General features: G+C 48.8%; 7 protein-coding genes across 7 annotated transcripts; 4 read left to right on the top strand and 3 right to left on the bottom strand.

Annotated features, from left to right (window-relative positions):
• Nucleotides 1–281: 281 nt before the first annotated feature.
• Nucleotides 282–2,164, top strand: BKA55DRAFT_521265 (major facilitator superfamily domain-containing protein; the record flags this gene model as incomplete). The annotated part of the gene is made up of 6 exons (XM_046188497.1): nt 282–472; nt 519–726; nt 780–796; nt 851–953; nt 1,004–1,929; nt 1,978–2,164. 6 exons carry the CDS (start codon nt 282–284, stop codon nt 2,162–2,164), a joined length of 1,632 nt encoding a protein of 543 aa, XP_046045109.1.
• Nucleotides 2,165–2,329: 165 nt separating this feature from the next.
• On the bottom strand, nt 2,330–3,572 carry BKA55DRAFT_521052 (uncharacterized protein; the record flags this gene model as incomplete). The annotated part of the gene is made up of 3 exons (XM_046188478.1): nt 2,330–2,906; nt 2,956–3,157; nt 3,203–3,572. The coding sequence occupies 3 exons, from the start codon at nt 3,570–3,572 to the stop codon at nt 2,330–2,332; spliced, it is 1,149 nt and encodes a 382-aa protein (XP_046045110.1).
• Nucleotides 3,573–3,988: 416 nt separating this feature from the next.
• Nucleotides 3,989–5,238, bottom strand: BKA55DRAFT_578894 (uncharacterized protein). Its single transcript, XM_046193774.1, has one exon. The coding sequence runs from the start codon at nt 4,960–4,962 to the stop codon at nt 4,429–4,431; it is 534 nt and encodes a 177-aa protein (XP_046045111.1). The 5' UTR covers nt 4,963–5,238; the 3' UTR covers nt 3,989–4,428.
• Nucleotides 5,239–5,719: 481 nt separating this feature from the next.
• Nucleotides 5,720–6,289, bottom strand: BKA55DRAFT_741986 (uncharacterized protein; the record flags this gene model as incomplete). The annotated part of the gene is made up of 3 exons (XM_046201493.1): nt 6,072–6,289; nt 5,897–6,019; nt 5,720–5,849 (listed from the first exon to the last, which is right to left on the bottom strand). The coding sequence occupies exons 1-3, from the start codon at nt 6,263–6,265 to the stop codon at nt 5,720–5,722; spliced, it is 447 nt and encodes a 148-aa protein (XP_046045112.1). The 5' UTR covers nt 6,266–6,289.
• Nucleotides 6,290–8,018: 1,729 nt separating this feature from the next.
• Nucleotides 8,019–8,619, top strand: BKA55DRAFT_133478 (uncharacterized protein). The gene is made up of 3 exons (XM_046184850.1): nt 8,019–8,354; nt 8,410–8,460; nt 8,518–8,619. The coding sequence occupies exons 1-3, from the start codon at nt 8,069–8,071 to the stop codon at nt 8,556–8,558; spliced, it is 378 nt and encodes a 125-aa protein (XP_046045113.1). The 5' UTR covers nt 8,019–8,068; the 3' UTR covers nt 8,559–8,619.
• A 1,295-nt stretch (nt 8,620–9,914) lies between these two features.
• Nucleotides 9,915–10,407, top strand: BKA55DRAFT_543624 (uncharacterized protein; the record flags this gene model as incomplete). Its single annotated transcript, XM_046190612.1, has 2 exons — nt 9,915–10,194; nt 10,229–10,407. 2 exons carry the CDS (start codon nt 9,915–9,917, stop codon nt 10,405–10,407), a joined length of 459 nt encoding a protein of 152 aa, XP_046045114.1.
• A 335-nt stretch (nt 10,408–10,742) lies between these two features.
• On the top strand, nt 10,743–12,146 carry BKA55DRAFT_578897 (Alpha/Beta hydrolase protein). The gene has a single exon (XM_046193775.1). The coding sequence runs from the start codon at nt 10,952–10,954 to the stop codon at nt 11,915–11,917; it is 966 nt and encodes a 321-aa protein (XP_046045115.1). The 5' UTR covers nt 10,743–10,951; the 3' UTR covers nt 11,918–12,146.
• Nucleotides 12,147–12,951: the final 805 nt, after the last annotated feature.

Here is a 12,951-nt window from a genome sequence, read left to right on the forward strand (position 1 = left end):
GCGTTCTATTGTTCTTCTAGTTTCAACCACCAACAACACCAACCATGTCCGACACACGATATGTAGATGGCGTATCAGTCGGTGAACGCCGTATCGCACCGCGGTTATTGCTAATTTTCCCGGATACTCCTAGTGACACAGGCGCGGGGGATGAGGATATAAGAGGTTACACAAATCCCTGTTCAACAACACACGAATGGAACATTTCGCAATATTATCCTCCTCCGTCAGCTTCTCCATCTACACTTCGATTGCCTTCGCCCGTTATGACATCGCCCATGATGGTAGATCTGGTGGAAAACCACGTTCCTGGAACTATCCATCTTGTTGACCTTAACCGCAATCTGCGCGTCCGTCATGCAGGTGGTGGTGAAGGTGACATTGTCCTTGACCCTGTACCAAGTGACGACCCAGAGGATCCTCTCAATTGGACCCCTGGTCGCAAAATTCTTGCGTTGATCTGTCAAAACTTGTGAGTCTGTTTTCTCAAAGCGCGTGTCTTTTGTTGACTTTGAAAGGTACACCTGGTTCACAGGCATATCTGTTGCGACTGTTTACTCTGTCCTCGTCCCGCTCGCACAGCAGTCAAAGGTCTCAATCAACACGCTCAATGAGGGAACTGGTTATATGTACCTTCTCTTGGGTTGGGGCTTGTTGTTTTGGCAACCTTTCTCGCTGCGATATGGCAAGCGTTTGACCTACCTCCTCTCTGTCCTCGGAGCAATCGTGAGTAAACCTCGATGCATTCACTGCAAGCAACAGCTAACCAACATCATTAGGGCACAAGTGTTTGGAGGTAATGATTTCCAGTGATTCGATACTTGGTTGTGACTTTACTGACTACTCGCAGCGCCTACGTCTCAAGCAACGGAGAATGGATCGCCAAATGCATCATCCAGGGTTTCTTCATCGCGCCCATCGAAGCCTTGCCCGAAATCTCCATCACTGACATCGTAAGCCAACATCCCGATCTTATAGCCGACATGTGACTGACCCTCCTCAGTACTTCACTCATCAACGCGGAACCTACATGGGCATCTACGCTCTCGCCCTCGCCGGCAGCAACTACTTCGCGCCCGTCATATGCGGCTTCATCGCCGAGTACCAAGGCTGGCAATGGGTGTTCTACTGGCCCGCCATCTTTCTCTCCTTTGTCTACGTGTTCCTCTTCTTCTTCATGGAAGAAACCAATTACAATCGTGTCGCTCGACACATCGATCACCCACAGACCAGTTCATCCCGACCGAGCGATGAGAACAACAGCAAGGCTGAAGAAAAGGCTACTGATGGTGGAAGGGCTGAGGTCAGAGAGGCTGATGAAGCAAACGTTCAGTATGCAAAACCGAGAACGTTCGTGCAGAAGATGTCGCTTTGGCAACCGACACCAAGTCAGAGTATGACACGACACGCTGGACGCTCGCTCCAGTACCTCGGTTGGCCTGTCATCTTCTTCGCTGGCTTCTCATACGGCTCGTACCTCATCTGGTTCAACGTCCTCAACGCGACAGCGTCTATCATCCTGTCAGGCCCAGGGTATGGCTTCAAGCCTTCCATGGTCGGACTGAGCTACCTCTCTTGCTGCCTCGGTACCATCATCGCTGCCATTCTCGCCGGACGACTGAGCGACTGGCTTACTATCAAACTTGCGCGTCGCAACAATGGCATCATGGAAGCCGAGCATCGTCTGTGGCCGCTTGCCATTTGTGTCATTGGTGTTCCAGCATCTTTGATCCTTTGGGGTGTTGGCGCGCAGCACGGCGTTCACTGGTTCGGCCTCATTTTCTCCATGTGCACTTTGTCTGTGACGAGTGTCATGGGACTTATCATCAGTATCAATTATCTAATTGATAGCTACTATGATCTCAGCGGTGATGCGATTGTAACGATTATTTTGGTTCGCAACACGATGTCTTTTGCAATCAGTTATGGGTAAGTTTCCGTTCGCCGATGAGGTCCGCAGCCACTAACAGACAACAGTATCACCCCTTGGATAACCAACATGGGCTACCAGAACTGCTTCATCTCAGCTGCATTTATCGCTTTGGCCGCTTGTTCTGCTTGCTTCGTCATGATCAAGTTTGGTAAATCGCTCCGACAACGGAGCGCGCCTCGTTACCACGAGCTGGTCCAAGATGATAAGAGGGTCGTAGGAATTGCTACATGATGGAAGGATTCGCGACTTGGACAATCGAGTAATGAGAATTGGTCGTATATGCGAGTAGTCAATTATGTATAATTAGTATCGTGAATAATGATCCGTATAATCTAGTTTTCCATGTCCGCGTCTCATTCCCGCTATGCAATCTTGATGTCCAATTCATGCGTCCATTCACACCAGCGCGGCAGCAGCCAGGACAGCAGCAGCAAGAGCTCCAAGGCTGGCCTTGGCCCTGGCACCCATATTTCCAGAGTCGCCAGTCTCGCTGGCTGAAGCACCAGTCGCTGTAGATGTCTTGTCACTGCTGCCGCCCTTTCCACCGCTACCGCTACCGCTGCCGCTACCACTTCCGCTTCCACCACTGCCCGAGCCTCCAGAGCCAGCGCTTGACTTGACGCCACTCTCGTTTCCAACGCGAACGTTATTCACAGTAAGAGGCGATGGCTTCTGGCCACACTTCTGCGTGACCTGCACCTCGGGCTTATCCGAAGACTGGATGCCGCTGCTGGTAACGTCCTGGAACTGGCCATTGTTGGTATACAGCGGCTCCTCATAGACATTCTGCCCGTTCGCTTGGATCTGTAGTGTACAATCGGTCTTGTCAGCTCGTCGTCGGAGCTTCGCGCTGCTAGGTTCGCCGACGAGGATGGATGCGACGATGTAGATAAGCTCGTCGGTGTTCAATTCATCGTCGCTGTCGACTACCACGCTGAACGTTGCCTGACCGTTGGCGGGGGCGCTCAATTTACTGGGGTTAAAGTTAGCGGAGTTAGGGGACAGGGACGCTTGGGACTGACATGGCGGGCTTGCCATCAACTTTGACAAGTTCAGCATTTTCGCCAATTGTAGCGTTCTTGAGATCGACTTCCACTACAGCACCGGTGCTTGTAGGTGCAGAGCTGGATGTAGCCGTCGCAGTGGCTGTGTCGGTCGAATCATCGTCGCCGGTCTCGGACGCTGTAGCTGTCGCGTCGGCATCTGTGGCGGTGGCTTCAATCACTGTTAGCTTGCGGTTCTGCAAAGATCATTGGCAAATATTCTCACCATCTGCTGTCGCTGTGCCTTCGGCTGTTGAGGCATCTTCATCGTCACCGCTCGCCGTCGCAGTGGGCTGCTCGTCTCCTGAAGCTTGGGAGGCTTCATCCGATGGTTGAACAGCTGTCGGCTCTGGGCCATTTGTGGCAGATGGTACATTGTCTGCATTTGTCGGTTGTGCATCTTCGTCATCGGCAGGATCTGAGGGTTGATCTTGAGCAGGATTTGAGGGCTCAGCAGCAGGCGCTGATGGTTCTGGTTGTGCGATGGCAGAGGGTTCTGCGATGGCAGAGGGTTCTGCGTCTTGATCGGGAACCATGGTTTGGGCCAAGCCGTTGACTGCCAAAAGGCCAAGGATGAGGCTGCCAGCGAAGCGCATGTTTACGGTTATTAGCGGGTGTAACCTTTACGTTTGTGTCGTGTTCAAGTTATCTTCAACTTCAACTTCTTGCAAACAGTAAACTAGTATCGTAAGAGATCTGCAGAAAATGAAGAACTCAGCTCGAGCTGAAAGAAGCTTGTTTATTATACCTGAGCTAAGCTCCCTCCCTTGATCTCTGAACCTTGTTGCTGGTTCAGGTGGTGGCATTGTCATGGTGGCTTTGCTGGTCCAGACCCTTGGAGCCCTGCAGCTGGGCTGTTAGGCCAGCCACTCAGGCGCCAGCTTTACTATCTGGGGGCTGTGTTTAGCGCTAGACGTAACTGTCGTGTACAGAAATAGCTTCACCTTCGTCAGTGCACCACAGGAGACCCGACGTGTCTCCAGGTCTATACGAGAGCTGTCAGCAATATAACCAGTTGCCATTCCACTTAAAATTCACGATGGACTCTTGAGTATTTATGAGCATTTGTGCTTGCAGGTTAAGCTTAATTGTTCAATTTCAACTACCGAAATTATGCCTTGCTTAATGTTGAGAATAGCTTCAATAGTTCACGCCACAAAGAGGCCGCCGCGCGACCAGCTGAAGGGCTAAGCATTTTAGTTAGTCATGGCACATTCCGTTTTTATTTCAGCCCTGGCAACCGATGTATGCCACTAATCGAAAATTGACGATTGCGGCTGAGCAGTCATGCCTTTCCGCTGTCCAGCCAAGATTGCTATCCCCTTCAATTGGAAACGGGACAAGCCACTTACATTTCTGTATCTTCCGAAGACAGCACAACCTTATCTTCCGATGACTGGCAGTACCTTTATTCTGGTCACTCCCTTGGAGACCACCCTCGATGAGCTAGGTTTACATTGAAGGCTTAACAAGAAACGTCTTCAGCAGAATATGTCTCTTCAACCCAAGATCGTGGTCCGACATGATCTGGGGCGGGCAACGCGGCCTCTTCTTCATCTCCTCCAGCTGTGTCCTTGTTTCATCCCTCTTCGATTCGATCAACTTCCTCTGTTCCTCAGTTTGCACAAGTGGCGGGGGCAATAAACTCTTATCAGGGTGATACCACTGCTCTTTCGGCGTGTCTCTACCATCAACACCACGAAAGTCAATCTCATTTTGGGGTACAAAAGGCAGGCGATCAAGAAGCGCCTTGATCAGATGAGGTGATAAAGGGACTGCATCGTGAACATCGCGGTCTGGGCCTAGCGAGCGCAGAATGCCATCTTTGCCGACGGAGAAGACTCCATTGAAGGAGGGATGGTGCTCGAGTTTTCCCCAAATATCGCTGAGCTCAGCTTGGTGTTTGCTGATGGCTGCCCATTGAGCTCTATGACTAGTGCTGGAGTCTTGGGGTTGTACTTGGGCGTCGCACCGAGTTGAAGACATGGTGAAAGTGCAGAGTCTCCGAGGGTAAGTCTGTAATGAAAGAAATTCAGAGAAATTAGTTGGGATACAAGGGTTACTTAAATAATAAAACTTCCCCTGCTGGATCAGCTTCTGCGCATGATGAATATCGAATCATATACCGCGTTTCAACTTACTTCCTACAAATGTCTCTTCAAGGACACTGATGACATCCTCAATTGCAGGGGTGTGTAGTCCTTCTTTGGGGTCAGATACCTTGGCATGAACAGGGGTCTCTGACCAGCGAACGAATCAGATCGAAGCCGGGCCAGGTCAGCACGAAGATGGCATCTATCCTTTCGGACTTCATAACGACGTAGTGCCCGTGCTTCAAGTTCGTATTGGTTCGGTCTGTTTGATCGTCATCTTTTGAGGGTTCTGTTGGCTATTGGGAAGCCGCATTGACAAATAGAAAAAGCAAGAAGCCGTGGCAATGGAGAGCTCTCTATTCACAAACGACACCCTGGGTAGAAACTAATAGTCGGATTTATATGCCTCTTCTGGGAGGCCATGGTGGAGTAAAGGAGAGATAGAGTGGAGTGTCCTCAGGACGATACAATATCGCCAGAGAAGGAATATCGGCGAGGGATCTTGACATGCAACCAAATACAACAGTTTTCACCAATTCTTGGAACAAGTGCATGAAGCAAAGATGACGGACGTATTTATACAAAAATACTGACTCGCATTATATGGTTTTTAACCTTGAAACTATCTCTGGAGGGAAGTGCAAGCTGTCCTATTTGCAAACTGGAGCACTATTGGGCTTGGCAACACCGTTGCTTGGGTTCGTCTGGCTGCAACCATTCGCAAAACCTAAAGCAGTATCATCAACAGCCGCATTGAAGGCAGCTCCGCAGTTGGGGTCACTGTCGAGGTTAATATCAGCTTTCTACCCATTCAAAAGGCAACCTACCTGGCACCTCCGGAGGCGGAGTTAAAGTAAGAGCAGATATCGTGAGAAAAGCAGTCCTGGGTATAGACATTGCCAACAGCAGTTCCGCTGCAACCGGCTCCACATCTTCCGTTACAAGAGTAACTTATCAAATCAGTCACATGTTCTGAAAGAAAATGGTAGTTGCGAAACTTACTCTCCTGATCCGGAAGGATTGGCGCCGTAGTTGCTACCAACAACACCCGTGAAAGTACATTTCTTGCCAGCACTATTGGTCCACGAGGCAGTGGCTGTTTGGCCAACTTTGAGACATGTAATGGCTCGCTTCTCAAGTGTTGGTGAGGCAATAGAGATACTTGCGAGGAGTAAGACAACAAGAGAGCCGAGCATGATGGGCAGACGATTCAGAACAAGATACTATTCTGAAAGCTTTCTTGACTAATTACTATCTGAAGAATACTACTCTTATACAGAATTATAGTCACATCGCTCATTTTGGTAGTATATTCTGTCATCGGAGGTGTATCTTGTTCTGGACAGTAGCGGAGATAATTTCGGAGAATCGCTTCTTGGCCATTGGCTCGATATGCGAATGTGACTACGATCGTCCCAACAAGAGTTCAACTTAAGCTTTTGTAGACCTATTTCAGGTATCCGATGCCGTATATCGAACAATAATAGCCATGCGTACCGGAGAAAAGCTCGGCATCGCTATGAGCATCACGAGTCTCTGTCCAACCCCTTGGTATTTCGGATAGAGCTTGTCCGTGACCATAAAGGGACTACCCCAGAATACTCCAACTCACTCATAGCTTGGTCCTCGGTTGCCGGAGAGGCGGTGTACGCATGTGGATGTCGCTCCAATCAGGTCTCACACGAAGCCATTACCTGGATATCTCGACATATGCACGGGACATGTCTGCGACACCAATTCGAGATCTTGGCTCCTGTTCAGTCAAGTAAGACCTAAACACCTTATCTATGACGTCTATGATCCTGAAAATCCAAGATGGTGAGACACGGGATCGTGGATAAACACCCATTCCCGCATCTCATTTGGACCTGGACCATCGTACGAACAGATATCCGAAAGCTTTAGTCTGGAGACCACTGCTCGGGACAAGTCCAAAACTACCAAGATCCCCCTCAGGGAACAAAAACGCTTCTGAGCTTAAGTCAAGGTGCAAAAAATACCTAGTCTAGAGTCTACTAAATCTACACTGAGTCTATATTTAAGTCTTTTTATCACTTAGGGTAGTCGTCTTAAGTTCTCTTGCTTCCCCTACATATCTTGATAGAGGCGTCACTGGAATGATCATCCTTACTTCCTACGGGAGGACCCGCATCCGTGCCGTGCCGGGTCGCGTTCGTCCAATACGTGGTTACCCGGGGAGCCGGAGTGTTTTTGACTTTGAAGCTGGACTAAGATCTGTCTTGCAAGCTGGTCGATCAATCAACCATCCGTAGATCATGGCTATTTATGGCAATAAGCTTGGTATCTATGCTTTTTTCGCACGGATGTCTTATGTTGGCGAAGCAAGGGAGATGACTGAGATGGGGCAGAGATCTGATGGCATGGATTAGATTTTAGATCAACGTAATTGCGGCTGCGGGGCTTGCTATCAGACCAACAGCGAGCCTTCCATATGTTGACGGAAAAGCATGCTCATGAGGCTCAATATGGCATCTCAAATGAGCTAAGTATTGGTGATATATGCTTAACCGTAAATCAGGTATTGTTCAGTCTTAGAAACTTGACCTTACGATATGTAAATTGATGAATGCCTTCTAAGTGTTTGTTTTCTGTATGGTTCTTGGTTATGGAATGGCGGGAGGTTGGTGTCGAGCCAACACCTCTCTGTCTCGCCTGAGCCAACAGTCTTACATCCCCTCACCAGACCCCTACGTTGCTTGAGGTTTGAGTGTCGTTGCGTAGCATTTTTGCTTGTAGATCTCGACGTTTTAATCCATGCCATCCAAAACATCCTTTGATGGCATGTCGATCCTCCGAGAATGATCAGGGCCAGAGAAATATTTGGAGAAGCTGGTGGGAGCAACGCAGAGAAGTTGACATGTGATGAGTTTAGAATGTGTATAAATATCACATCATATCCCCAACTATTCAAGTCGAATCAACACATCTCAAATCATCTTTCACTCTACTCAATTACTACAACTCAACTACTATCCAACATGTCTCTCCCTGGTAGATTCATGATCATTGTCGACGGAAAGCCCGTCGCCAATCCCCAAGACAACGGCGAGCCCATAATCCAGGCTCAGTCTGGCGACCCTGCTGCCATTTTTGAGCTTCGAGACGGCCGTCTCTTCTCTGGCGAGTGGGCTTTGGGCCGTCTCAACTTTGAAGACCGATCTTTGTTGCCCAAGCGTGTCTTGTGGCGCAAGAGAGAAGCCGTCGAAGAGCTTCAGCCGGTTCAGGTCCAAGAGTTTGATGGTCCCCCCGAGCTCAAGTTTTCTGGTAAGCATTATCACCCAGTAGCCTCAAACGTTGTAGTATTGACAAGTAGTAATAGGTGCCGGTCTGGCATTCTTTGACAACAAGCTTTTTGCACCTATCATAGAAGGTATGCCTCTCTTCCGAGTGTCTTCGTGATGCACAAAGACTGACATTATTCTTAAAGGCGAGAGCCAGCCTATCCAGATTCGCCCCTTGCCATTCTAAGCAGTGTTGATTGATGAGCTGGTATCTCAGAGACTCGGTTTTGAGAAACATGTCTTTAAATTACATAGGCTCCAGCTCCAATCAATACTCAAGTTTATATTTTACCACTCGAGATTCTGTTGTTTCGTTCATCGTCTCACACCCACTATTCAAAGCTTGATGCGTAGCCCATGATCTCTCCCAATGCTCTCCTCAAGCGTCCCCCATGAATCTTTATAGTGCCTCTGTCGTGCTACAGGCCAGTGTCAGGAACACTAGCATCATTGTAAGCGTCCGCGATGCTATTCCATCATTTCGTCACAACGTTTACAGCTCTGAAAATGACAAAGACTATCAACCACGTGAAGCCTTTGGTAATCACATACGACCATACCTATAGGAAAATACGGGATCCCGTCCGCTCTCCCATCGTCAAGCCTGTAAGGGGCGGATTAGTAGTTGGGTCGGTGACGACCAGCGAATCCCCGCTGTTGTATGTATTTTTTGAAGTTTTTATCGTGATGGTGGATATGCTTTTGCTCCATCCACGATGGCGCCCATGTCTTTGCTAGCATAAGTTACTTCTCCACTTGTTCCGCATCCATGAACGACGGGTAATATTGACATCCTTGGATAGCTACCAGGGGTTGAATTGATATGAAAGCCGTAGAGTACTTATTTTATGACCCAATATTCGTACCTCTTATTCTCTTAGCAGCCATCGTTGATGAAGCTTTGGGATCAGTTAGGCCTAATCCCGCAAGGGTAAGTCACCGCTAACCTCAAACGGGATGGACTGATAAAGCCAGTAAGGAAGCAGAAAACGCGTTTCTGCCACCCTCGTCATTCTTTTCATTGGCACAACCTCAGCAGCTTCCATCTCTTCCCGCAATTGAAGGAAGCAAGTATTAATATAACCCCAGGCCCTTGTATCGCTATGGCATCCGTATCTGCCCAACCGACAGCTGCTGCGGCTCTCCAGCCCACCATTGAGACGCAGTCCAACGCGTCTGTGACCAAGCCGTGAATCTCAATTAGCACCAAGTTCCGTGGCAGCAGAGGCGACCCCAGGGACTGACCTCGAAGTGCCTAAATGACTCCGAGATCATATGAGATCTTGGAAAATCCCGCTACCCCTGTCCGGGCACGTGCATGGGTCCTCGAAGCTTTAATCACTTTAACTCTAATAGAGCGCTGCCAGACCATTTTCACGGAATTCAAAATCAATTGTATCAAGCGTGGCTAAAAGAGAACAAGGAAAAAGCCAAGACAACTACCACCAAGGCAAAAAGAAAATCAGACAGAACCTCCAACCAGCCTGCAGCCAAGAAAACGAACGGCTAAACGATAGTCAAGTCAGAGAACCAGCAAGTTGCAATGCCACCCCCAAAACCACTGGGAAACTTGAAAGGAAAGGACGCAATCGAGACACTTTATGATTGTTGCGATTACGAGCCTCAGCGTAGCCACGACGAATTCTGCAGTATAGTCCTCTCCCCCGGAGACGGCGAGACACTGCGAGGTTACCTCAGTTTGGGCCGAATGAATCACACTGCACTTGTGCTTTTCGATAAACGTCCAACGGAAGCTTCAACACGCAAAGTACCATTCAGATGGCGCGGCAAGACAATGTTCAATAAGTTCAGAGTTTTCAGAGGTGATAAACTATGGCTGGGTGAAATTTCTTGGAGATGGCAAGATCGAGGTTTCTTTTGATAAGCTCAAACTCGAGCTCGTGGCGCAGAAAGATCGGGGGATTGGTGAAAGGGGCAAGCATAACGCAGCAGTGTTTTGGGACGATTGGCATGAGTTGGATGAGGAAAGCCTGAACTTGCTTGATATTGACAGAATGATGCCACCTGATTGGTAGTACTTGAAGTTATTTCTTGCTCTTGAAGCAGCTCAGCTTCTTTGATTAGTCGTCACTCGTTCTTTTAGCCGGTCCTACAGCCTTTAATTGATCAAGAATGCAGATTGCAAAAAGTTGAGGGAACACTCTCCAGTACATACAATATCAAGACTACCAATTCTTGTAGTGTTCTGTTCCGGATATGGGATGAGACTTATTACCGAGAAGGATCAGATCACAGAGATCGTGCGTAAGAAGTCACATAATCACCTCCGCTCCAAGTAAGCACTAACGTCAGCAAAGAGCATACGTTTTTATGGGATTTCGTAAAGGATGACTGGCAAAGATGTTTTTCCCTGTCTGTTTCATAAGCCTTTTGCCTCTGAAAGTCTCCGGTTTACGATTAAATGCGTGCGGTCGAGACTGCGGAGTTAGCTTTTCAGCCACTTGCGGGATATACACATATAGCCTATATTGAGAAGCTATTTGCCTATATTTGAGCACAATCATCACACGTCGGTTTCGTGCCTCTCGTCAAAACACTTTCCATTTTGATTCGACTACCATGACTGGATTGAGATATGACCCCGAATACCTCAAAGCTCTTGGGCCGGTGACGAAGGGACCAAAGTCCGAGCCCTCCAAATCCGTTCTCGAGATCAGGAAGAATACTGAAGATGTCATCCGCCGGGTCGTTACGAATTCACCATATCCCGATGGTGTGAAAGAGACTGTGTATAAAGTCAAAAGCTATGATGGATTCGAGATTGAAGTCACCCGCTTTGCTTCCGAGGAGACGTTGGCTTCGGACAAGCCTACGCCCGCTGTGATGTACTTCCACGGCGGAGGTTATGTCGCTTGTTATGTGCAGCTATTCGCGCCTCAAATCGCCCGTTTCGCGAACGACTCAAAGCTTCCATACTTCGCGGTGTCTTACCGGCTGGCGCCGGAACATCCTGCTCCTGCTGGTGTCGAAGACGCGTATGCGGCTCTTCAATTTGTGTCAAAGGCTGCGGCGGAGCTCAACATCGACCCTACGAAGATCGCTTTACACGGTGACAGCGCAGGTGGAGGACTCGCCGCGGGTCTCGCTTTGATGGCCAGAGATCGCCAATTTAACCCTCCACTTGCGAAACAACTGCTTGTCTATCCCATGCTTGACGATCGCGACCACATTGAGAAAGATGATCCCATCCTCGATCTTATGGTTTGGAAACCTGACGGCGCAAAACTTGCATGGGACGTGTACGCCTCCAAGGTTCGAGAGAATGATGATCCGCAAGCTCTATCTTACGCGATACCAGCTCGGGCTGCAACGCTGCGGGGTCTGCCCTCCACCTATATCGACGTGGGATGTCTCGATCTGTTCAGAGATGAGAATCTGGAGTATGCAAAGAGATTGGCTAATGAGCATGTTGAGGTTGAGTTCCATCTTTGGCCGGGGCTGCCTCATGGGTTTGATGGGATGAGGGATATCAGCTGGTTTGCGAGGTGCCAGGAGAGTCGCATAAGTGCCCTGAAAAGGATGTAATGGTCAGTTGATTCAAAAGTCAGAACGTTTGCTGGTCAATGGTTACCATTAGATAGTCGTTTTGCGTGGCGCGAACTGTCACAAATGGAATATCGAAGAGCATAAATCCAATATCAAACCACTGTAGTAGACAATTGACATCTGGGGTAGCATTCTTGAGATCGCAATAGCCACACCTGGGGGTATCAGGCCATTGCACAACATAATGAAGGATGCAAGGCTTGGTAACCCATGAGACCCGGCCCGCCCTTGACGTTACTATGAGCACCTGCAGCTGCCTTCATATGGAGATGATCTGTCGCCACACAACGTGTCAGTCGATTAAGCTTATAACTCGTTGACAGATGATCTCGATAGAGGATACTTACAACGTAAAGAGCATTGTCAATCATGGCGCCATCTGAGCGCATCGGACGACTACTGTTTTGACCCATCGCTGTATCGATCGGCTGACCAACAAGCTCCGAGGCAGTCCAGAGCGCCGTTGAGAAATTATTGTGCACTCACCAGTTGCCCCCCGGTAGTCCAACATCGAAGGAGGCCATCACATGGAATAACGGCAACTCGGGCTGTGAATTGGTTAATTAGTCAAGGTATGAGACAATCGCATTGGTCGGGATGCAGCGTGTAGACGAACAGGGCTAATAGGCCCGATGCACGTAAAATGACACTCCAACTACCAGAGCCGCGTCAATAGAAATGCGGGTGAATGTGGAGAAAACATGGAGTAAATGTCATCAGACGTAATAAACTCTCGTCTAAGACTTGACATTGCAACGCTACCAACCCATGGCGAAATTCCCATTGACGCGTTTTATGCTCCGGCTGATCCATCGTACCCCTCAATTCAATTCATCGGTGAAGAGCACCACCGAGCCCCAGACTTTTTGATCGACACATTCGGGAGTGAGAGCCGTGGGGGAGCTATGTCATGTCATGTAATGCGGGTCATTTGTGACCGAGATAACTTTTGGTGGTGTTCGGGACATATATAAGTTCTGGGTGATGCTGTGCACGCGAGCTTGGGTTTGATC

Source organism: Fusarium redolens, assembly GCF_020744475.1.
Source record: "Fusarium redolens strain MPI-CAGE-AT-0023 chromosome Unknown BKA55scaffold_16, whole genome shotgun sequence".
NCBI classification, from domain to species: Eukaryota; Fungi; Ascomycota; class Sordariomycetes; order Hypocreales; family Nectriaceae; genus Fusarium; species Fusarium redolens.

Coding starts and splice junctions, on each gene's coding strand:
- BKA55DRAFT_578894 (XM_046193774.1), bottom strand. CDS start 4,962: ATGTCTTCAACTCGGTGCGACGCCCAAGTACAACCCCAAGACTCCAGC.
- BKA55DRAFT_133478 (XM_046184850.1), top strand. CDS start 8,069: ATGTCTCTCCCTGGTAGATTCATGATCATTGTCGACGGAAAGCCCGTC. Junction 8,355..8,409: donor CCCCGAGCTCAAGTTTTCTG/GTAAGCATTATC, acceptor AAGTAGTAATAG/GTGCCGGTCTGGCATTCTTT. Junction 8,461..8,517: donor TTTTGCACCTATCATAGAAG/GTATGCCTCTCT, acceptor TTATTCTTAAAG/GCGAGAGCCAGCCTATCCAG.
- BKA55DRAFT_578897 (XM_046193775.1), top strand. CDS start 10,952: ATGACTGGATTGAGATATGACCCCGAATACCTCAAAGCTCTTGGGCCG.